We start from the raw sequence: 26,219 nt of genomic DNA on the forward strand, positions 1-26,219 counted from the left end.
GTGGAGAGCTTCCTGTGGTGAGGGTCCTAGCCTGCCAACAGGTTAACCATTAATAAGTTATGAAGCAGATTCCATTTCCTTACCCAGCTAAGCCTTCAGATGACACTGTGTCCACACCAATAGCTTGACTACAATCCTATCGCTTTCTTACATACCACTCTGTTTTCCTCAAATATCATTGATATGTTTAATATACCTATTTATTTATTCATGAACATGGTTTTAGTTGTAGTTTGTCTTTACTTTGATTTCAAAAGCTTGTAACTAACCCATCTGATTAAGTGACACTTAGAAAAGAGTCTGTTACACAGTCATTCTGTAACTATATAGTTGTCTTATTTATTAATAACAATTATATTTGTAATACACATATCTCATTTAATAATATAATAGTCTAAAATGTAAATTTTATTTTTAATATTTCATGAATGAGGAAATCATACTTCTAGATTAGAAATTATCTGTCTAAAAGATGCCCCATATATAGCAGAGTTAGAATTCAAATTCATGCTCGAATAATTCTAGTTATTTCTACTATCTTCCCTCTGGTAGTTTAAACTTTTTCATTATGAATAAAAAATTAAAATATAAACCATTTACCCTATAGAATTGAAATAGTTGGTCATCTGTATTATGACTGAAGAATATCACATAGATGCTTTATTAAAAAATAAGTCACCCCATTATACTGCATTAATAATACTCTTATGTTGTTTTACTACATATAGATCATGATTAGAAGTGACATTTACATGTGTGAATTCCAAAAGAAGTATTGAGGTATAATTCCTGTGAGAAGTGCTGAAGGGAAGATATAGTATCTAAGCTCTTTTATCAATGCAAGCTGTTTGCTTGTTTGCTTTGGAACTAATGAACACATATAAAGAGTATATAATAAGCTCCCACAGGTATTCCCTTCCCTAGAGTATGCTGAACATACCTTGGGTGTTGTTTTGATTCAAAACACTAATTTCATCAACTTTTACAAACTCCTGATCTGTGCTGTGTTTTAATCCTATGCCCTTCACCATTTTTCATAGTGAGTTTTCATTTCTTAGATTACTAAGTGTTCATTTCCCTAAAAAATTCACTAATGTGATGTCATACTTCACTATCAACTTGTGAAAACTGGTTTTGTTTTAGAAACTGTGTGTGTATATATATATATATATATATATATATATTAATGTCAAAAACCAAATATAAAACCATCACTTAATTATTCTGAGATGTATTCCAAGTCATTATTTCGACTGTAAAAAGATGAGGTCTTTAAAAAATTTGATTAAAAATACAATCTTTGAAGTACAATAAACCATTAAATTACAATCATAATAGTTATAATTTTACTTTCATTGTATTATTTTTATTTGTGAATAAGGGATACTCAGTGATAGTCACTCAAAATACTTGATAATAAACTACAAATAGAGCTGGTCTTCATTGAATGTTACATGATCTCTAACATAAAATTTTTTATTAATGTTTGTTAATTAGCTTGTAAAATGTACAGTGGTATTAAAATCAGCAAAAGTTCATGACATTCATATGTGTAATGTAGTGCCAACATTTATATCATCCCCTCAAATAATTCAGTTCCCATCCATGTATACTGAATACATGGCAACTTTTCTTGCTACATGCATTAGAATTTTCATAATTATTTTTCATCTCAAGCAATTTTTCTTCAGGGTCCATGATTCTAATTATCTTCTATACCTAATTACATACAGTTTGAAGTATGTATATCATTTCACATTTCTTTTTTTGAAATGATAAATGTTTTTTAACTTTGAAGTAATAAAAAATTTATGCACAAGATTATAGGTTTCAAAATCCTTTGATTTTTTTCAAAACAAATTTTTCAGTTATTGTCCAGAACACACTTAAAGTTCTCATTTTACATGATTTCAATCTCTATGTATTCTCAAATTTTAGATTTCAAATCCATAATACCTGTATCTTGATATATAAATTATAGACAATAGTAGGGAAATTTGCCAGGAGTGTTCAACTGTGATAAGAATTTATTACACCAGTGGTTCTCTAAGTGCAGCCCCAAGACTAGCATCACCTATAACATCACCTGAGAGAGTGTTAGAGAGGCAGATTCATAGGTTGCAGCTCATACTTACTAAATAGGAAACTTAAGGTGAGTGGGAAAGTACCAGCAATCTGTATTCTAACACACCTCAAAATATGTAATGCTACAGCAAATTTAGTTTGCAAAATTACTCTGTAGGATGCAGTGCTGTTACACTTGTGAAATTTACAAGCATGAATAAATCTCAAAATCAGAAATATATTAGATCCATTGTAATCTGTAGTCAACTTTAACTTACAAACTAGGCACTTTTAATAACTGAAGGCAAAATAATCACCTTACCTCTCAGGAAGATTGCTGACAAACCATTTAATAATTTTTAAGAAAGCACTGTTTAAATTTAGATTAAGGAATCTAATATCCTAACATTATTCAATTCACCTACTTGTGGTAAAGAATATTCTGTTTTTACCATTTGTAAACTAGCTATATAAGGTGAATAAACACGTCCTTTACAGTATTGCCTCAATTAAAGAGCAAAGCAGAAAAGCTAAGTTACAGAATGAAGACAACTTGAGAAACACAGGTTGGATTTAGCAATGAGCAATGTGGTAAATTTTTCTCAACTTTCTAGCATATTTACAAAAGAAAACCTCTTTAAAACTATCTTTTAGTGGAGAATGACAGGCAAGTAATAACTGCTTTATTGAGAGTCACAAATGGCAAATTTTGAATTTTGTAACCCTTCTCAAATATGCCCTTTATTTTTTAAAATTTTTTGGTAACAGGGATCAAACTTGGGTCTTAGCGCTTGTGCAGCAGGCAGTAAAACCAATGAGCTAAATCTCTGGCCCAATATGCCCTTTATTAATTTCTTCAACTTGAATTCATTCTTTTTCAGAGCAAATGTAGCACACTGTTGAAATGTAAAGATTTTTTTTTTCCTTGCTGTTCATTTTCTCCTTAGAATACAGTGGGTTTCCTTAGGAAAGCAATTTTACCAAAGGAAATATAAAATTCATTTTTTACATAGCACAAAAAGAAGTGTTCATTTTGTTTTGCCTGGCAATTCCTCAGCTATATCTCACTTAAAAAGCAAAGAGGAAGGCAATCTGCAATCCTTGCCAGAGGCTAGTTATCTGAAAAGAGTTCAAAGATTTTGGTGGTCTAATTCACAGTGATTAAAATGTAGTAGACTAATGTGCCCTTTATTTTCCTATGTTTTCATTTTGAAAACTGAGAAACATTATTATTTCACAGTGATGGCCTTTAAACAATTCTACCAACCTCGTGTCCTTGTCCCTGTGTATCTCAGGCAGCACTCCACAATTTTTTCTTCATGCAGTTGTCTTGGAGCACCTGCTACCTCTCTTTACTAGACTTCTACAAGCACCAACCTTTTACTAAAATATAAATTATTTCACTTTTAGCTAAAAAGAAATGGGAAATTCTTTCACTTTGTCATTTGGGGACAGTAGCATTCAATGAACCATACTTAGAAATTTCAAGAATTAGCTGAAGGAAAGCTTTGGAAATTCAACTGATAAGACCTGAGAGTGATACAAGTAGAAAAAAGTAAAAGCACACAAAGAACACAAATAATACTGGCATTTTTATATTGCATAGTAAAACATATTAATCTAAAGAGAGAACTGAGGTAACAGACACCTCCAAGCGACTACCTACTATTTGGCACCCTAGAAATGAAATGCGTTTCCCAACAAATAGCCTCAGTCAGAAAAACATAATATAACGCTTTCGATAAGGAAATGATTCCAATATACTTTCATGCTTATTCTTTTCTATTCAATTTTTATGGTTTCCAGCGATGTTAAATTTTATAATAAATTTTAAAGAAATCTTAATATTTTTGCTTCAATTAATATGATTCAGAGACCACAAATATTGTTTCAAACTAGGTAGATTCAAAGTGGTCAAGAGGTAAATAAATGTTTCCAATAACAATGAAATATTTGGTACATGGATAAATGTCACAAATATTAAAGAGCAATTTTATTTTAGATTTTACAAAATGGAAATAGAAATGGCTAAAAATAGTATTTTGAATAAATATAACAAAATTCTATTACAAAATCTGCATTAAAGAAATTTGTTGCTTAATGCATGCTAACCTCATGTATGCAAGTCTAATTTAAATAATGTGATTGTCATTTTAATTTCACTGAATGATAATTAAGTCAAGGACTTCAGTGTGAGCAACCTCTGGGTCTAAATTGGCCTAAAGTAATTTACTCTATCCTACAGCAAGATCAAATACATCAAATTCTTTTCCATCTATTTCCATATTTTTCACACACTCACACTTAAAATTAACAGTTAAAATTATGTATCTACGTAAAATAAACCTGTTGCTCTCCAGTTCTTTCCACTATTATTGTCCACTTTGAAACTGAAAGTACTGCTTCATATTTTTAAAAAATATTTTTAAAACATAGATCATAAAACCCAATCAATAAAGGCTTCTGTTTCTTGAACAATAAAAATTTGAAATTACTGTGGAGGTAATAATGAAAAGGTTAATTTCTGAGTTACATTCAATATTAAAATGTTATGTAATTAACAGTCCCTCAAAAATGAGAAACAACCTTGTAAATTTATCATAGAGGATCTAAAAGAGAATTACCATAATAGAACAATGTTCTCAGCTTGCAAGAGATGAGATTCCATTGAGTCATGACACATAGCATATGTAGAAAATAATTTTAGGAGGGCAGAGAAAACAAATCATATTTTCTGTTCAATAAACAAGGTTCTCTCTCCCTTAAACCTGGCAGAATAAGTGATATATACTTATTTAAAATTGTGTTTAACTAATATTCAAACAACTGAACTCCTTACATCTACAAAAGGAGAGTATATTTGCTTTTTCCAAATATATGAATGTATCAAACAACAAAATCTCCATTTTGCCATTTTTTGATAATAGGGAAAATAAAGTAACAAATTAATGATCTCAGAAAGATTTGGAGAACTACTATTTGATAAGCTTACTACACTTCAGATATATAAAATATGGAAATCTCAGTCATATCATGTTATTTATTGTTTGTTACAGGAATGATGAACAAATTAAAAATCTCCATAAATGTAGGATACTGACATATAATAGATAATATCAAGTACCCAATTTGCATATCAAAACTGTCTAATATTGGGCCAGGGATTTAGCTCAGTGGTTCTGCAGCCTGCCGCACAAGCTCAAGGTCCCGAGTTCAATTCCCAGTACAAAAAAAAATTGTCTAATATTATATGGATCAACCTTTAATATCTGTGCTATAGTCAAATAAGTAATAGATCATTCAGAACATTTAAAAATAAATATATTAATACCTAAAGAGTGAAGCAAACTACATTTTTCAGTAAACAGGATAAGATATGCCAGGAATCTGATACAAATGGAATGAAGAAACCAGTGGAATGCTTTTTTTAAAGCAAAGTAAATTAAGAGAATAGATACACTTTATATTTTCAACAACTGTTTAATGCTTGCTGGGACACATACATAGAGAATCCATCTGCCTAAAATGACCTCAGCACCATAAGATAGTAATGATGCTTTTGCGTCATTGTAGAAGTTGAAAGAACAGTGTATCATTGTTAAGAGCAAATATTTCAATGATAAGATCAGTATGAATTTATCTTCAACTTTTCAATTTACCACACAATGGGAAAATATTCTTAATATTTATGTAAAATAATAGTCACAATTAATACACAGATCCTACTACCAAACATAATTATGAAAAAGCCACATATGTCATACTTCATAGCTCCTATTACCCCTCTGTGGTATAGGGATAAATGTAAATAATAAATGTTTGCTACCTCTTTGATGATTAAAATTTATCTACAATTGCAAAAATAACTATATAAAAATAATGTGTATACATACATATTTTTCTTTTCTCAAGATTATCTCTTTTGGCCTTACTATATAGCTGACATGTAAAACAGAAAGTTCTTTTGGGTTTTCAATAATATTTCATTCTCAATTTCAACATAAGTGGACCTTCAAGTTACGACCAGACTGACATATGAACAACTTGGGCTACAACTAGAATATTAGTTTTAACTTATGATCAAAGTCTTGAGTTATGACCCTAATGCCATCAGCTTGTCCTTCCAGTTGGTCTAGATATAGATTTAACCCTTAAGGAGTTCTGGAAGGAGCTTTACAACATCATTTCCTGTATAAGGTTGAGAAATCCTGGGCCTATAATTCTAAGGACACTGAGATCTGCCTGTATATAGGAAAGAGACTGAGCCTTCAATTGACCAACTTGAGTTACAACCAGCCCTCGAGAACGAATTGAGTTTGTAAATCCAGGGTCCACTGTATAATGGTGTCATAAAATCCTAAACCATAAATTAGCGATTAGTACCTCAAAAAGTAAATAAAATTACAGAGGTAAAAAAGCTGAGCACTCAAGTATCCAAAGGAAATAGTCGTCATATATCAAGACCCACATTTAAACACCGTGTTTTCAGACTGTACATTGTTCACATCAAAAACATCAGGCAATTGTGTAAGACTATATAGTAATAAAAATATTAAAACAAAGCATTAAAGAAGATAGAAATGTATTATTCATTGGCATGTTATTCTTTGAACTCATAATCTTGGAAACTGACTCCCAATATACAGCCTACAAAAGGCTTTATCTTATTAAATTCTCCATAATTTCAAACCAGCAGTTCGGAATTTTATTTCCTTTGATCTAAGATTAATAATAAACAAATTAAGTCTAGTGTCAGTAAATTTATAAACGACTATGCTATATTTTCTTTATCAGCATCTTATAAAATGTTTTATAATTTTCTAAGTTTAAGTAAGTATCTGTTGAACTTGACAGTTCAATGTATTTCACTTAATTGCTAAAGTCTTAAAACTTAAATATGTGGGCTATTTAATAATGAAAAGAAAATCTATCCATTTTCATGAAAGCTTCCATCAAACTACTTAATATATTTCAGATGAAAGAATAAAACAAAATTTACTTCAAGTGTAATTGTATAAAACGGAGCCATGGTAGCATTTTTCCAAGTCAGTTTCAGTTGCCTTGTAAGATCTGTCACTATTTAAGGGGGAAAAAAAGTATTTTCGTCTTCCTTTGTCTGTAAGTCTGACTTAACTTTCTTCCCCTCCTCCACTCTTCCTTTTCATTCTACTCTTATTCCCCATTAGCATCATCAAAAAAGACATGGATAAGGAATCTGCATTTAATAAATTCCTTTTATTTTTTGGAAATTATTAATAGGGACTTTCATCATTCACTATTATCTCTCTCTCACCCTCCAAACAAAATAAAACTCCACCAACATAACTCTAAGATAATAAAATTAGAAAACTAATTTTCAAAATAAGGGTTTTGAGAAAACTTAGATGGAGTACACAGATTAAGATATAGGAAAGTAAGTTAAGGTGGAGGAAAGGGCCAGGGCCCTAGCAAAACTAATAACCCATAAATTAATTGGCCACACATTATAATAGTCAAGAATAAAAACTCCTATTTTTTTCTATATGTTTCAAATTCATAGAATTAAATGTGTGGTTTCTGAATTCTCGATCTTATAAATTAATTACAACTTTCTATTTTGTGTCATGGAACAAGGAGAATTAAAATATCTTATGTTCAATTATTCTATGAATAGTATTCAAAGGCACTTTATGGTAAAGAGATTAGGAATTTTTAAAATTTTGATAAAAATATCTGAATTATTAAAAAATCATTGAATTAATCTAGATTTGGCAATATATTGATGCAAATTAAGATAGAACTTTTCAGAGCCTAATGTTGGTTTTAAAAGAACAAACCATATTCAATGTCCTAAGAGTTCCATTGCTCAAATAATGTTCAATCCTTTATTTTAAAGAAAGTAATTTAAAGACATCTTAAAAAAAGTAAATACAATTCTTTACTACAATTGAAATAAATATCTAGTATTCATATCCAAAATTTTGATTCTAATTGGTATTATTATGAATGAAATAATTTTCTAATTAGAAAAATGGAGAAAATCATTTGGCTCTTTTTCTTTTATGCTCACTTCACAATCTTTTTTGGAACTAAAATGGAAGACTATTTCATCCATTAAATTACAATTTTTTCTATCCTCTGGATTTTTGTATAAGGTTTTCTCTTAGTTCCCAATGATAAAATTTGAACTAAATGACCAATGATTAGTGTACCCACAAAGTCAAAGAACATTTTATATTAAATATCTAATCAACATTTATTACTTAATATTCAGATGTATGTTGCAATAACAACTTGGATATTAAATACCTAAAAGAGTGGCTACATTAGTAAACATCATAAAAAACAATTTTTATTTTTCCTTAAAAAAGAATCATGGTTTTAAAGCATTTAGCTATATTGCTAATGTGCAATTGCTAAACTGAACTGCAAAAGTGATATTCACTATTAAAAACAAAAATATAAGAAATATAAACAAGAATCATAAAAGTTAAGAGTAGGTTAAATGTTTTGGAATAGGAGATTGCCATTTATGTGGATTTTTTTACTAAATTATTTTTTAAAATATTCACTAAAATGTTTTTCTACCAAATAAAAATAAGAAATTACATACAATTACAAAGTTTTTTCTGTTTTACTTTTATTAAGAGAGAACAGCTCACTCAATATTCAAAGAACACAATGGGGGAAATAAATTGAATTTTTCAAAGTAGAAAATATTTACCCAAACACTGAATTTCCTCTTATAAATAAAGAGAAAATGATAATTGACTGTGATTTTTAATTTTCAATTCTTCACTTTTACTTGAGAATCAAGTAAAAGCATGCATACTCCATAATGGAGGCAATATGAGCAATACATTTTATGTTCTTAGCATCATCCTTAGGAATAGTTGTAATCAAATTCTTGTCTTTTGTGGAGGTAGGTGAATTAAAAGCCCATATGATAGAAATTTAAGTTCAAAAACATTAAGCAATTTGAACAAAGTTCCAAAATGTCTCCCTTACTTTTGGATATGAATATGGTTACAACAGTATTTAATGCTCCAACACACTGATATCTCAATACCTTAGAAGGACACTTCATTTAATATCTCATTACTTTTGGAAGACACATCATTCCTTTTTTCTCTGATGTCAGATTGACTCATTTTAGAATTAATTCCTCAGTGAACTCTAGAAACAGACTCCAATAGATAACTTTTTCATCTGTGATCAAAGTTAAACTTCTCACTCACAGTTTGAGAAAAATAAACCAGTTAGTTGTATTCTGCTTCTGTTTACTTTCACAGAACAAAGAAGAAAGGTGTTTGTGCTTTCAGATTAAGAGTACCCAAGAAAATGGACACAACTTGAAGAGAAAGAACATGGAAAAACACGAATTATTTTTATGTCAGCTAATTCACAGCTGTGCCACCTGTTATTATGGATGCTATCCAAAATGATTTTTGAAAAGAAGCCAAGCAGTCTGATTTCTATGTATGAGAAAGAAAACCGTCAAATATTTTGGATGGAGGATGGGTGCGTGTATATATGTCAGTGGGGAATGGAGGCCAAAACTGACACAGTAGAAATTATCTCCTTTATCTTATGAATCCCTGTGAGTCATTGACTTTTAATTGAAGAATAATTAATTTCTAAGAACTATCACTCCAGTCGGACTGCTGATATCTGTACTTCTCATTTAGTCGCCTTAAATGTTTAACTGGAGGAGTTAGTGAAGTAACTGTGTTAGTACTTTCATTTTTTAAAAGTGAATCCACATTTATTTTAATGATATCATCAAAATATACATATCATTTTCCCAAAAAGAAGTCTGAACATGACATGTTGAGCAGTTTAGATTTTAAGATCAATAGTGCCAGAAATGTAAATAATATAATTAGCAACTGATGCAATAATAGTATTAAATAAGAAAACTCACAACCATTATATTCATACCAAAGCAGCCATAATAACTAGAGCAACACAAAAATTTTCAGGAATATCTATAATAAAAATATACCTATGTTTCCTAACTTGTGTATCTCTTAGAACTATATTTGATAACTGGAAGGGGTAAAAGTAATTTCTTAGATTTCAAAGGACACTCCAGGTTAAGCACAGTAAATCCTATTAAAAGCACAATTGTCAAATCATAGGATAGATTTTCTTCTTTATGCTTATAAAATGTGAATTGCTACGGCTTTTCTAACTTTGTTTTCCAAGCCCTAAGATATCTTGTGACAATACGTGAGATGAAGTATGTCCAATAGATGTACAAAACCAGTTCCCTTTTCACAAGTGCGTAAGTACTCAACATCTAAGAAGCAAAGGAGAGCTAAATTTTTACATTTCAATGACTGCTCAAAGTTTTTTTTAATGTTGCTTTTATTATTTCCCTAGCCTCTAGTCTACAATATAGCAATGACATAAGATTCAAGATTCTAATTCTATTAATGAAGTAGACACTATAATTTATTCCAGGTCTTTAATTTTTTTGCAATAGTTCCCAAAATAGTGTACTACCAATTCTCACTAATTGGTAATGGTTTTAGGGTTCATTATTCAAATTGCAAAAATAAACAAGGAAATAGGAGTTATCAAGGATGTATTAAAGAGAAGTGTTAAGTTGGAATTTATGTATAGATTAGACAAACTTTTTGGGGGGTTGCACACATTATGTTAAACTCAGAAAATTCCTTAATATTAAGCTCTTTACAAAAGACTCCTAAATAGATCTGGAAAATTATTTAGAAGTCTTTTGTGTACATTGAATGGAATTTTGCTCAGATTAGCTGGAAGCAGGACAAAATAATTATTATAAAAATATGTGGAAGAATAAAAATGCATACCAAGAATTATCTTTGTCTGGCTCTCAAGAGAGGAATTAAATTGACCAAGCACATTTTATTGGAGTAAAATTATGATTTATAGGTAGTAGATTGCTGCTGTACAGAGGATTTGGTAGACTTTGAGAAAGCTGTTCATTTCTGGTCAGAAATTCATAAGTAGTGGTAAAGAACAGTCATAAATACAGAACATGGGTGATTGTGTGTTGGAAGTGTGCAGATGAAGCAGATTCATGTGAAAGGGGGTGTGGCAGACAGGCAATTATTGATATCCAGAACAGAGAGGAATGTGATTAAAAATTCAGACCCCAACTTCAGTCAGATTGTATTGAATCAAGCTCTATTACTTAGTACTCTGCTGTGTGACTTTGGTCTAGCTAATTAACCTATTTGATTTTAGCTTCCTCATTATTAGTACCACTTAAGGTTATTGTGAAGAGTCAATGGATTAATTTATGTTAAGTCCTTAGGCTAGTGTCTGTTACTGAAATTACTGTGCAAGTTAGGTTGACCAAGATTGTCTGGTAGAACATAAAACCAAAACTGCCTTCCTTTTCATTTATTACAGCAGGGTCTGTTCTTCAGGGAAAATGTCTGCCTAAAGAAGACTTATGTTATAAAGTCATTTTCTAGGCAAAAATAATTCTACTAAAAGTATTTATAAGATGACTTTAGTCAGTCTACATATACAGCGTATGTAATTTTATTCATAGAATCCTATATATGCACATATATAATGTATATATATATAATATAAATCATATAATTATGAGCTTATATGTCAAATAAAACTACAGAATTCTTAGTTATGAGACATCCATTAATGTTGAAAGCAAATAAAAAGAAATTAAACCTGTACACTGTCTTTTCATTTATCAGACACGTCAAATCCATAGGCTCCAGACAGCTTCCCTCTTACATTTAAAGTTACATTAAAATACATTACACTACATTAATGTTACATGTTGCATATTTAATGTTAATTTTAATATTAAAAAATAAAGTAAGCTTTGTCGCTTTTTATAAATTTACTATTTTATAAGCAGTCCAAGGCACTTTGCCTTCACTCAATGAGGCCAAAGCATACCTATTGCTTGCTGGTTTTAAGAAGTTAAGGATAATCCTGATTTGGCACAAGTGTTAGTGTTACTGGGCTGAATATAAATGGTGATAATTGAAGAATGCTCATAACTTGGGTGTTGAAATGATAAAACTGTTCTCTGTTCACACCAAGTCTCATTTGCTTCTGCTAGTGACCCATTCCAAGAAGATCACCAAGAACTGATGCTATTGATGATATGGTACACCAGACTTCAGGTTGGAGAGGAAGTTCATGGTAGACTCTAGATGAGTTTGAGAAGTTGATAGCTGCTGTATACCAGAGAAGCACAGTCATTAATACCTTAGATGTTATCTTTTGTGCTCAGCACTGCATCTACTCATTTAATCACGAGAATTCCTCTGTAAATTCCTCCTAATTCAGTATTGCCTTCATTGAAATTATCTACAAAATAATAGTCACTCATTTGTCTGCCTGCCTAAATGCATATTCACTAATTCACAAATTATTGTAAAAATTTAAATCATTTACATCTTTTCCCAGAGGATTTGTTAAAATGTTTCAGACCTAGTTGAATATCTACAAGTCACAAATGTATACAGTAGCTCTCCTTATAACAAAAGAATATGTCCCAAGACCCTCAGTGGATACCTGAAACCATAGATAGTAGTAAACTTCATATATCTATATTTTTCCTATACATGTGTACCTATGATAAAGTTTAAATTACCCATTAGTCACAGTAAAGGATTAACAATAGTAACTAATAATAAAATGAAACAATTGTAACAGTATAGTGTAATGAAAGTTATATGAATGTGGCCTCTCTTTTTTCCCTCTCTTTCTCAAACTGTCTTTTTGTACTACATTCACCTTTCTTGCTTTGATGTTGTAAGATGATACAATGCCAACGTAATGAGATAAAGTGACGAGAAGAACTAGGCATATTTCATATACTGTAGCCATAACTTTTGCAGCTTGAGGTGTGACAGAAAAAGTAGCATGAATTTATTTTTTCCTTCTTTACAAATTCAATATATAGAAAATTCATTCTTACCACAGATTGCAGTAACTTCAACATAAGACATTTTTCCTTTCCTTATTAAGTCAAGAACTTTCACCTCTTCACTTCAGAAAACATTTTGAAGATTCTTTTTGCCATATCTGAATTGCCAGCATTATTACTCTTGTGTTTGGGGCCATTATTGAATAAATCAGGGTTACTCAAACACATGCATTGTGATACTGTGACAGTTAAAGATTGATAGTTGTCTATTTGTTAATCAAGATGTTTACTAAGTGACAATTGAGTGGGTAGGGCATATAGTGCGGATATGCTGGACAAAGGAAGATTCATATTCTAGGCAGAATTGACAAGAATTGCATAAGATTCCATCATGCCACTGAGAACCAAATGAAAATGAAAATTTATAAGTTCTTTATTTCTGGAATTTTCCATTTAATATTTTCAGACCTCAGTTGGTCATGGTAATTCAAACAATTGAAAGCAAAACTGAATAAAGAGAAATTACTTTTTAAATCTTCACAGAAAGCTTGTTCTGAACATTGCTTAACTTATCTACAGTAATTGGAGCCCTCACTGCCATAACTTGGCCCCAATGTATCTTGACTTCTGATGAGAGTAATGATAGATTTAGCATGGACATACCTGAGAGCCTGTTTTTATTTTTTCCTTTTTAAAAAATACTAGAACACTGTTGTTTTGGTTGAATACAAGCTAAAGTAACTGACTTCCATTTACAAAGTACTTTTCTCAAAAACTAGGTGTTTCTTAAAACACTAGAATTCCTTCAATACAATGAGATACTCACCTTTGGTGAGGCTCCAGAAATGGACAGAGCAACAGATAATGACCTTCATATTAGACTCACATCAAAACATGGTTTATTAAACAGAATGGCTAATGAAGTAACACACACTGTTAAAACATCCACTCTCCTGGGCTGAACACATCATCAAAATCAGAGTGAAAGTTAGTACTTATCTTAATTGCCTTATTTTTTTAAGTCCATAAGCAATATATATATATACATATATATGTACATACATATATATATACATACATATATATACATACATATATATACATACATATATATATACATACATACATATATATATATAGTGAAACTACTGCTTCCTTTGTATATTCCAGATAAATTTGTAAGATGATATAGGAAAACACTGATATTAATTCCTTCTGATTTGTAACAGGAGAATAGCTTATAACCCCATCCAGAGAGGTGAAAGATTTTCAGTGTCACTTAAAAAAAAAAAAGCATCGCAACTAATTACATCATTTTCTTGTTTTCTGCATTAACTAAAGTTTGCTCAGACATTTTCAACCTGTTACCACAATCCACAATTTAATTGAAGGTTTCATTTATTACAATAAGTATCATTTATCTGTATAAAATTATCAGTTTATATTTCCTTAAATAAGCTGGTCAAGAATCAGTATATTATGTAGTATAAAAAGGCATTAAATTAAAACAAGAAACCAGAAAGCATCTTTCAAATGGAAGAAAACTCTGTAGTATCCAAATTGTAAAAGCAAATCTTACATAGTTTAGGAAAAACAGGATAAAAAATAACACAAAGTGCTGCTTTCCTTCAATGCAGATGGATCATTAAATCTGCCCACTTAGACTCTCAAAAAATTTCCAATCCTTTCTGCTTTTCATGTAGCTCCTCCAACTTAGATCTTATTAAATTTCATGTCATTTCCCTTCCCCTACATGCAGAAAGATCATTTATATTCAAATGTAACTTTCTAACAACAAGCTTATGTAGAACAGGTGTCATGGGCAAAGATGAACAAAACATCAGAAATTTAAAAACCTGAACCTTATTTCTCTCAAGAAAAAAAATAAATCATAGCTATTTTGCTTTACCATTATCTACTTAAAAATCGGAATTTAATTTTTCTGATTTACAATTTTTTCCATCACTGTTCCTAATTCACCTATGTGCACTTCACTGATGACAGACCCTCTGACTGAATCTTCCCTCTAACACCACTATTGAACCCATCACCAAGAAAAACATTTTTCAGTATTACCGTAAGAAAAAAAAAATCACAACTACATATATAGTTTTCTTGGTCCTTCATCTTATAAGTTTTATTCAGATACATTCAATCTGTTACCACAATCCATGGTTTAAGTGAAGTTTTTATTTAGTGTAATGAATATCATTTTTCTATATAAAATAATCAGCTTGTCTTTCCTTAGACAAACTGAATAGCCAAGAACCAGTAACAGTATGTGCTGGAAAGAGATGTTAAAATAATTCATTTATAATATAAAAGAGTCCATTACAAGATTTTGTAAGGGCAGAAATTATCAAAAAAAATCTTCCATTCAAAATTATAAATGGACATTTAAGTTATTTGTGTATATAATAGAGTTGGGATGTTTTAATTTAAAAATAGATCAAATTATATCTAGGTAGATTATTGGGTTTTAATTACAGTGTCATTAACACTGCTTAAATTTGGAGATTAGCTTGTCTATCATCCTTCTCTACTGGTTATATAAAACCTTTCAATATCAGTATCAGTGTCTCATATATATATTATATCATATCACATATACCTCAAATTGTGTATGCATGCACATTTTAAGAGACTCAGTGTATCTGAATACCTTAAAATATAAGAAAATATACTGTATTTCCAAACTATCTATTTTATCAGACAAATTAGTCTTTTAAAAAACAATGCATTTACTTACATTTAAAATCTACTTTAATAGTTAACCCCTTTTTTCCATACTACCTTTAATTATTATCTTTGGGCAGTATTACCTGTGTTACTGTGTGACGCCTAAGAAAACAAGAGCATTTTCTCTAACATTACATAAGCCTGAGAGCAGACATGAAAGGAAATGCTGCCTATGCTGGGGGAAAGCCAATTCCCTCTGAAGCTACCACTTGACACATTAAAAAAAAACTTAGAGCTATTTGAATTTTTTGACATTGCAATATTTGACCAATTTAAAGCTACAAAAGTGTCAAATTCTCTTTAACTCACACAGCCAGATAGTCCTACACGACCTTTAAACTGTGTCAGAAAATTACCTTCATATATATTACCCAGAAGTTGCATAGGTTCAATCACATCGAAAGGAAAACCTTAACAACACTATACACCCTGAAAATCCATGAGCTTTGTGCTCAATTTATATGAAAACTGCACTGCATTCATACAAAGGAAAAATAAGATTTTTTAAATGCGCACAAATCAAAAATAATGAATGGGGTTGATCTTTGTTCTATCAGATGGCCACGCAAAGGTATTGATAACGGTTACATCATCAGATTTTTAACTGCGATTTGCTTCAAATATTGTATTGTTGGCTCCTACTGACAATCCTTTGACCAAGTTCGACAACCATGAAAACATGAAATAAATGAAGGTTAACAAAGACTGGTCTAAAGAACAATTCACAGCAATGCCGCAATGCTCTCATCACTAATACTTGACTCTGCATTTAGATATGTACAACTGAAAAGATGCGCAAATAATGACAACATTTCGGCCAGACATTACTGCAAGTGAGGAACAGACTAAAGGAGAAGGAGAAAAGATGCCTTCCAGAAGAGGAACATTCATGAGCCTTACTGGCAAGTGTCTAAAGCAAACAAGGAAACTAAAAAATAGTTACAAATAAACCCTTTTAGCACAGTACCTTTTTGTGTCTGTCCCTCTTCCATATTCTCTTCCATGGCTACCTTTCTTCAGTAGGATCTGCTACACGGAATTAATCAAAAGCTCAATTAGATGTTGAAAAAACTGGTGTTTTTTTTTTGTTTTTTTTTTTCCCCTGGCAAGTTCCAACAGCAGTGGCTTGGGCAAGTCCTTAGAGCTTAGCTAGGCTCCCTAGCTCCTCTTGTTTGCTTGGAGACTGGCTGTCAAGTGTAATTTCATTCAAATTACTCTTCCGTGAAGATTATCAATTTTTCTTCTCAAAGCTGCCCATTGTGTACCACAGTAAGCAGGTATTCAAACAAACAGCCTGAAAATTTTGGGGGGAAATGTGGTCTGAATTCCAGGAGCAGAGACACTATGATTCACAAGGCTTACTTTGCATTTAAAATGGGGAAAAGAAATTTGAGGTTTGTATTGAAATCTGGGCTTTAAATGGAAACAGGCTGAGCTGTGAACAGATGGAGGGGTGTCTTCCTAACATGAAGCAGACCACCAACTCATAATTCCCCCCTTTGCTACCAGAGTGGGAAAGCCCAGATTCCCGTCAGTTCTTTATGCTGCAGCACTTGCTTCTCATCCAGTCAGATATGTTGCAAAAGTGTGTTTTCCTTTTCTCTCCTAAGTATCTAGTTAATTTGATTTAAAGGTGCCAAGAAGGGATGTAATTATACTATTTCAGGGTTCATCTGTAAAGGTTATTATTAAGAGAAGACCTGTAAGCTCACATCTTTCTGATTTAAAAAGAAATAGAAGCGTGAGTTTTCAAAGGAACAAGTCTAAACCTTTAAGCCTGAAAGCTACAGCTACGTGGTTTAAGTATTTTACTTAGTGCCATACGACTCTTACATGAAAGAGAGAAAATCATGAGGGAGAAAAGAATCTATTGATGTCTTTGTAATTTATTGTTATGATTTTAGACAACTAAAGCTGCTGATTTCAAATGGGAATCTCTTGAAAGAGAATCTTTAAAGGGTCACTATTGGGGAATGAGTAGAGAGATAAAAGAAAGGATGGAATTCCAGATGAAGGGAAACAGGATAGAAATTTATAAGGGGGATCTGCAGTCTTATTTGGAATGCAAATCACAATGCAGCAGTCTGGCAATAAATTAGCATTTGTACTTTAAGCTATTGAATGACAGGACACAATGAGTTCTATACCTCACAAGAGGTAGAGTAAGAAAATAAACAGTATCTCTTTCAAGCAATATAAACCTTTACTAGAGTATAAAAGAAGGAAGAATCTTTGCCTATTTCCCTCTGTAAATAGGCAAACATACAGAAACACTGACACACACAAACACACAACACACACACAAACATACACTGTAACTCTGCCTTTAATGAAAAATAATTTGAATTCTCACGCCTCACAGCATGTTTCTTGCACTATAGCAAATATTTCACATACATTTTTCATCAATAGCATGTTGTACACACTCTACAAATAATTATAAATGCAAATATTTAGCACAAACAGCTGTATAACATTCCATTTTATTTCTCATAAATTAATGTACAGCCCTCTTCAACAATTGTTTTTTCCTCTTCTTTTTTCAAATGAATTTAACCCAAAGGTAACTGTGAATAAATGAAAACCTTTCTCTCTAAATATATATCAATATGGATTTAATGGTTTTTGAGCAAACTGCTTCCTCGGGGCATAGATGGAGAGAAACTATAAGAGAAATTAAAAAAAAATCATAGCAGTCTCTCTGCTTCAGTTTATCCCTAGGCTGACATAATTTGGCATGCAGTCAAAACAGGAACATCATTTATATGCTTTATTCATTCTATACCACAGAAAGCATTGATGAAACAAATTATTAATAGTAGTACCATAGAAATAAAAATGCCACCTTCAATTCTTTTATCACTTTACAATCTGTAAAACACACTCACATGCATTAACCCATACATAATGTGAATACAGAAGCCCTTATTTTCCCCATACTATGATAGAAAAGCTAATGCTCTAGGATACCTGGGGCTGACCAGGGAAAACTCAGAACCCAAGTCAGCTGAATCCTTGTCTAGTGCTCTGATCTTGAAGCCTATTTTTTCTTCCTACTCTATTTCACTCAGTGTCTTCAGTGCTCTTCAAAAATCAGTTCATAGCTTTCTATTTTCATGATACATATAAAGAAAATGGGGAAATTAAAGAGAAAGACGTGAAATTTAAAAAATTTTCAGTGGGAAGATGTATGGAAAGAGTAACTATGATTTCTTTTCCTTCTAGAAACCACAGCAGAACGATAAACTCCTATGATAATCAACTTTTTCTCTAAAAATGTTTTTACACAATAATTATTACTAAAACAAGACAAAAGTAACTTACTCTGATTTTTTTAAATATACAAAAGCACCCACCTCAAATCCAAACTACAATGGATTCTGCCAAATAGATGAGGAGAAACAGATGCACATAGTTTCTCCACAGCAATTACCTGGCTGTAAGCCAAGATTCATTTCCTTCTTATCGTGGAAAAAGTATACATAAAAATGTGTTATTTTAATCATTTTAAATCTACAGTTTTGTGGTATTAAATACACTCATATAGGTCTGTGGTCATCTCCACTACCCATGTCCAGAAGCTTTTCATCTTCCTAAACCCAAATTCTGTACCCATTAAACTCTAGCTTCCTACTTCCACTTCCCTCTGTGTGACAGCAGCTGAGTATTGCTAATTATTGTCAATAAGATTATTTTTCAGAGCTTTAATCTCAAGTGAAATTAAAATACTTTAAATATTCAAGTATGTAAAAACTAGTTAAAAATGGTTTACCTTATGGTATATTAACTTTATGAATTCCAAATACACTTATATGAATTTTAATAACTAGCAATGATGTATCCTATAGATTTCCAGTAAGATCTACAAGTTGAGAGGATCATGGCTCCTCAGCCATAGTCTTTGTATTATGTTCATTATATTTGCCCCACTCTATTCAGTCATTTATTTAAAATATTTGAATATAGTTCACTAAGTAGATGAAAACTATGACTACAAGTTAAATAAGACTTCCTTTTCAAATATTATCTAAGAGGGCTGGGGATTTAGCTCAGTGGTGCCGCCGCCTGCCTCACAAGCGCAAAGTCCCGAGTTCGATCCCTGTACCAAAATATATTATCTAAGAAATAGCTATGTTATTTTTTTCTGTGTAAGTTAGAAGACACATTATTCATTCATCAGAAAACTATTACAAGTCCATCTCTTTTTCTTAATTTACCTTAATGTAGAGAGAGTTTTTAAAAAAAATACTTCATCTTATTTTTATGACTAAGCATGCTTATACATTGCAAAAATCTACATATTATTTTATTATTTAATGTAATTAACTTTGTGATACAAAATTCAAAACAACCACGTAAACAGTTACAGATTAAACAACACATTGTTCATTCCAAATACAGCATTTGTTTAGAAACTGCTTTTATCCCTCATCTGTTTGAAACACACAGCATCATCTCCTATATTTTGAAAAAGAAAAAGGGCATTATTGCATGCTTCTTTAAGTTCTAGCTTGAAAACTGACTTCTAAAAAATCTACAACAAACAGTAGAATATTTTAAATGTATTATAAATTTACTATGGTTTCCTTGAGAGCTCTACAATCATTTAAAGCAGTCAATGCACAGAGTAATTGTAGTCTTCACAAGCTTATTACAATTACATTTCATCACCTCTCATCCTATAATTTTTAATTGTACAGATATTTGTTACGCATTCTTAAATATATAGGAACTTATAGATAAAAGGCATACTAACAAGACCAGCCTCTGACTTAATTATGACTAGAGCATAACAAGACTGGCCACTAATCACAAGAGTGTATAGTAAGGGCTACTTAATAAGGGTAAAATAGTGCTCACTTCGGCAGCACATATCCTAAAATAAGGGTAAAATAAGCACAGGATGTACAAGAGCCTATAGCAAGAGTATAAGATAACATTTTCTTGTGATGATTGGTAAAATTTTCTGGTCTCCAAGTAGGAGCAGTTTAAACTGAACAGACTGAAGCAGATGACCTTTTACTCAAAATAAGTAAAGATGACCAGGAAATGGGGAGGTGGAATGTAGGAGACAAAGAAAAGTTATTCTAGACTGGAAACCGAATACGCGAAGGCTCATAGCAAGAACTATTCTTATTAAATGTGGTGGACCAAACACCTGGTAATGAGGTGGAAATCCTCTTTTACGGGTTATTAAGCATCATATCCCCAAAGTATTTAGTAGTCTTATGCTGGAAAATCTAATTCTTATCTTCTAACCTCTTCCATTGATTGTAGGGTCTGTTTTTGTCATACCATGCTGTTTTTATCACAGAAGCTCTGTAATATAATCTCAAGTCAGGAATCATGTTGCCTCCTGCCTTGCCTTTGTTGCCCAGAATTGTTTTTGCTATTCTGGGCCTCTTCTGGTACCAAATGAATTTTAGAAATGCTTTCTCTACTTCTGTGAGGTAAGCTATTGGTATTTCAATTGAGATTGCATTAAATTTGTATGACAATTTGGGGAGTATGGCCACTTTTACCAAGTTAGTTCTTCCTACCCACAAGCAAAGGATGTCTTTCCATTCGATCTCCTTTTGTGGAGTACTGTAGTTTTCAATGTAAACATCTTTTACTTCCTTTGTTATATTGATTCCTAAGTATTTCATTTTTTTTTGCTGCTATTGTGAAAGGCATGCCTTCTCTAATTTTTCTCTTGGTTAGTTTGTTATTAGTGTACAGGAATGTTATTGGTTTTTGAGTGTTGACTTTGTGTCCAGCTATGCGGCTGAATTTCATTATTAAATCTAGGAGGCCAAGTCCACTCCTGCACCCAGCACTGATCCTTCTTTAATATATTTTAAGATTGTTTTAAAATATTCCCCCTAATATCTTTGTACATCTTCTGTAGTTTTGTTCATACGTATTTTGATTTTTTGTAAGTATTTTCATATTAAATTTCTCAATTCCTTTTGACTAAAATAATACAACAAAAATATTAGGCCTTTAAGAAATAAATTTGCTAAATTCTTCTATACTTTAGTAATGTACAAGTCTGGACTTTTCTATGCAATCACTTCTTTAAATTTTAATATTTATTTCTCATTTGTATATTTTTATTTATTTTCTCTGCCTTCTTATACAGCCTATGATTATCAATGCAATAGTTAACTAACTACTTTGAAAAATGGAAACACTATACAGCAGTTAGTAATTATATAAATTATTTTCTTTAACAGTGAAAAGTTATTTATAATAAAATAACAGAAGTGTATAAAACAACATACGGGTACCATACTTTGAATTTTAAAATGTACATAGAAATACACATAGAATCTCAAGACAGATATATCAGAAAATGTTGAGTGCTTCTTTCTAAAAAACAAAATTTGAGGTTTTTTATTCTTTGTATATTTCTGATACCGTGTAAATGGTTTCATGAAATATTAATTAAATTAACAGATTTATAAAATTGAGAATATTAAATTATGGCTGTGCAACAACATTGGGATAGCAATTTTTGTAGTTTCTCACTTCCACAAAATATTTACAAGACAGCTTTGTTTCATGTGAGAAAGCTGAGGCTTTAAACAATTTTCTCATGACTACACAGCTAACAAATGAAGGAACTGGAATTTGAATGTTGCATTTTCTACTACTTAACTTATACCACACAAAAAGATAAGTCATTCAGTACGTAACACAGTGATGAGGCACTTCATGCAACCATTTATTCACTGTTCAGTAAAGTCTGAGTGCAACGTTCATGACAGTAGACATAGGATATAACATCTGAAAACAAATGACTTTTGGCTTTGTTTCATTCATTTGAATCTAAGTTTAACAGTTAAATACTCTCAGGTAAGCCTAAATTTACACATCACATTGCATATTGCAAACGACAAGCTTGTATAAATAAATGACGAGGAGAAAAACACAATCCTATGCAAAGCTAGTATTTTCTCATAGGTTCTGAGTTTTTAAGCAGTGATGCTTAAATCTCTGTCTTAGATCAAGATAAACTTGTAAAAATTCCCAAATTTCCAAGTTTAGTTCTTTATATTCCATAATAGCTAACAAATATTAGGCTGGCACCCATGTTATCATGCTAAGATCATATTTTATCTTAATATTTACTACCTTCAGTGTAAATGGTATTCATATTTTTCAGGTAGCAACAGTGAAATTTAGAGAAGCAAATGATTTTCCAAGTTCTATAGCTATCAAGAAGCAAAATTTGAATATAAGAGACTCTAAAAATGTCTCAGTTTCCAATACATTCAATGAACAAAAAGTTAACAAGGAGTTGGCTGATCAATTCCTGGAAATAAATGATGTAAGTATGTGTTTAGAAGTTGCCTTTATTTAACAGTCTTAACACTTGCAGCCAAATGAAGAGGATGCAATTTTTAACTTTTATGCATCTTTTGCTATACATCTCATACAGTCCTTAAAGTGTCTTAAGTAAAGGTTAATATCATATAAGCTAGATTGGATAAATAATTAGACTAGGTTATTTCAGGCTACAGAAATCTTAACATTAGAGTTTTATCCCACAAAAGCCAAAATGTCAAATAGAATCTGTAATCATTCATTTATAAGGAAATACAAAATGTTTGAGTGCATTCTTCACAGGATGGTCTTTCATTCATTAATTCACCAACTATGTATTAAGAACTTACCATTGTGCAGATATAAATCTAACTCCTTTGGTAAGATCATTGAAAACATATAGCAGCTGTTATATGCCTTCTCTCATGGCATTATATCTATATACAACAATGAAGGCCCAATAAACAAATATGTACAAATGCACAGTATGGGGCTGTGATATGTGTAAAGATGAAAGTAATCAGGGTGGTAGCTCAAAGATTGTTTGGAGGGCTCCTTCATCTTGTGATGTCACCGAAGTCCTTTAATATTATTCATAGGCATAAAATATATCTAAAAACCTCCACTGTTAAATAGTCATCAAGAGATTATTATTTAATAGAAAGTAAGAAAGACTTGAAAGATTTGCAGTGGTCATAAATGTTACCTTTTCTGTTCAGATGGAAACTTTTGCAATTGTTTTGATGTGGTATAATACAACATTTTCATGTAGAAAATTCTCAAGTCAAGTTAAAAGATTTTCAAAGTTTTAGTCAAATAAAAAAAAACAGCTTAATGCATTCAACCTCAAAAACCATTTACTACTAATCTCTATCCTGAGATTTTGAAAAGCTCAAAATATTATTTAATGAAGAAATTTCTCTCTTTCCCTTTCTCCCTGTCTCCCTGTGTGTGTGTGTGTGTGTGTGTGTGTGTGTGTACATGTGCTTGTGCAAGTGAGTCAGGGTGCATTCCACAGGGATGAGTGCGTGCATAGCCAAAGATATCACACATTTTATTACAAAACACTGCTTTTAAAACAATTGGCCAATCGGCCAGTCAGCATTGCTGCGTTAATACAGTAGTTTCAACATTATGTTGACTTTTGATGCCAAATGAGGTAAATACTCATATATATAAAGCTGAGGACACTCTACCAAACTGCATGTTAAAAACAAGTAAAGTAACTTGCCTTTTCTGGAAAGTGTAAAAAGACAATGCAAGAAAGTACAATTTGTGCAGTGAAATTCAACACACCTCTTGCAAATCAACAAAAACAAGTTTCTTATGGATCAAAAACCAGAGCTTATTAGTGGACTCATATTACAACCAACATGCCAAGTATTACAAGTATTACACCAAGTTTTACAATAAAAGGCAGAGATCACTATACTTTTAGAAAAAAAAATGAGTTGTAGTGTTGTCTCATTTCTTTACTAATAATTAATTTTTCAGGTAATCTGCTATGTACTAAGATGCATTCAAAATTTATTTCATCAAACACGAGTAAATTTATTACTATTTGCTGACTTCCCATGGTAACTGAACCAAGTACCAGCTACAGTGCTGAATGCTCTATATACACTATCTCACTTTATTCTTCCAATATCCTTCTGAAGAGAGTACCATTAATTTAAAATTTTGCAGATGAGGAAAATGAGGCTTCAGAAAAGTAAGTTTTCCAGAAAACAGAAGATGAATAAGTTCTTTGAAAAATATATTTTTCTATACAAAAACGATACAATTATAACCATTGTTCTGTAGGAAAAATTATAACATATGCATGAAAAATGTCAATTGTGATATTTCTAGAAAGTACTGGTAGTAATTCATTATTCCATTTGATACACTTCAGAACAGCAACACAAAACATTTAATCAAGGTTTATTTTAAGCCAGTTACACTTTTTAGCATTTTTTCCACTTTTATTTATGAATGCTCTAAACAACTCATGAGACTCAGAGTATTATTATCTTCATTTGCAAATGTGGAGACAGGGACAGAAATAGCAAGACCCTCGCTCCTTTAACAACTCCTATATGGCTGAGCTGTATTAGAACAAAGAAAGTGTGGTTCTTAAATCTGTGCTATTAATAACACTAAACTACTTCTGTAAAGCAGACCAAAAAGGATGCAAACAAATGAGTTATTTATTCAATAAGATTAGGGAGCAAATGGCTGGATTACTTTTCCTCAAGTAGAAGGTTCCATCAATTTTCTAGGTACTGTTAGGTTAGTATGATGTAAGGGTGGAAGCTCAAATTGCAGATTTTTCACCCCTGCTCACCACCAGGACATCTTTAAGATCTTGTTCCTCACTTGTACATGAGGTAAACAAAACCCTATTCAACAGGGATTCGGTGAAAGTCAAGTGCATTCAGCACTAATCTTGGCACAGTCGTGGTTGGCACTTTGTAAATATTGGTCTCCTCCTTTCTTCAACCTCAAATTTGGTGTCAATTCGAATACTATTTCATAAGCTATTTTTAGCAAAGGCAAGCAAAAGTTCTCAGGTCATGAAATGTTAGGTTTAAATCAACCTTATATTTTCCTGACTCATGAAGTTATCTGCTCTTGTGAAAATAATGTTACGCTGAGTACCTTCACATAAGATTTTTTTCTTTCTAAGGCAGTGTGTATCGATTTTTTCAGGGGTCAGTATGTTTTATTTGATAGACTAGTAGAGAGATCTGGTTTATCGATTTCAGGGTCACTTCAACACTCTGGTCATGGTTCTCCCTAAAAAAATCTGATCAGAAAGAATTCCATCTCTTATTATGCAATATGGGAAGCACTATATTGCAGCCTGCTAATAAACTACATTGAAATATCTAAAATATACAAGCTTTTCATGTTATAAATTGTGTCTGTGATTTAGTAGTAAGCATATCATGGACATGCCATATATTTGAACTTCAAAAGCGTCTATGACCTCATTTTAAAACTTTTAATGTCATTCCTGAAATAGACGACAATCTCACTATGTCGTTTCAAGAGAGTTGTTATTCTTTATAGAACTTGTAAGAAGTTTTTCCTATTGTAAAAGGTCTTTAATCTCCCATGTTAAGAATTTTTAATTAGAATTAACAAAATGATCTATATTGTTTCCAATCATTGCTATTTTTATGGTCTTGTTAAATTCTGAAATGCCAAATCCCCAGATGAATCTTTGAAAGACACTAAGCTAAGA

The 26,219-nt window shown here is 31.5% G+C and overlaps 1 protein-coding gene across 2 annotated transcripts in view; it reads right to left on the reverse strand.

The window, feature by feature from the left end:
* Gpm6a (glycoprotein M6A) overlaps positions 1-26,219 on the reverse strand; it is a 313,190-nt gene that overhangs the window by 123,848 nt on the left and 163,123 nt on the right. The window contains exon 1 of one of the 2 annotated variants that reach the window (XM_004852951.4): positions 16,647-18,599. The exons of the other annotated variant lie outside the window; for it this stretch is intronic. Coding sequence (XP_004853008.1) covers positions 16,647-16,683 — 37 coding nt within the window. The 5' untranslated portion in view covers positions 16,684-18,599. Of the gene's footprint in view, positions 1-16,646; positions 18,600-26,219 lie in introns of those variants that run through there. 2 annotated transcript variants of the gene reach the window in all.

The sequence above is a fragment of the Heterocephalus glaber genome, unplaced genomic scaffold, assembly GCF_053883595.1.
Source record: "Heterocephalus glaber isolate CG9 unplaced genomic scaffold, H.glaber_assembly_v1.0 deba00001461, whole genome shotgun sequence".
Classification (NCBI taxonomy): domain Eukaryota; kingdom Metazoa; phylum Chordata; class Mammalia; order Rodentia; family Bathyergidae; genus Heterocephalus; species Heterocephalus glaber.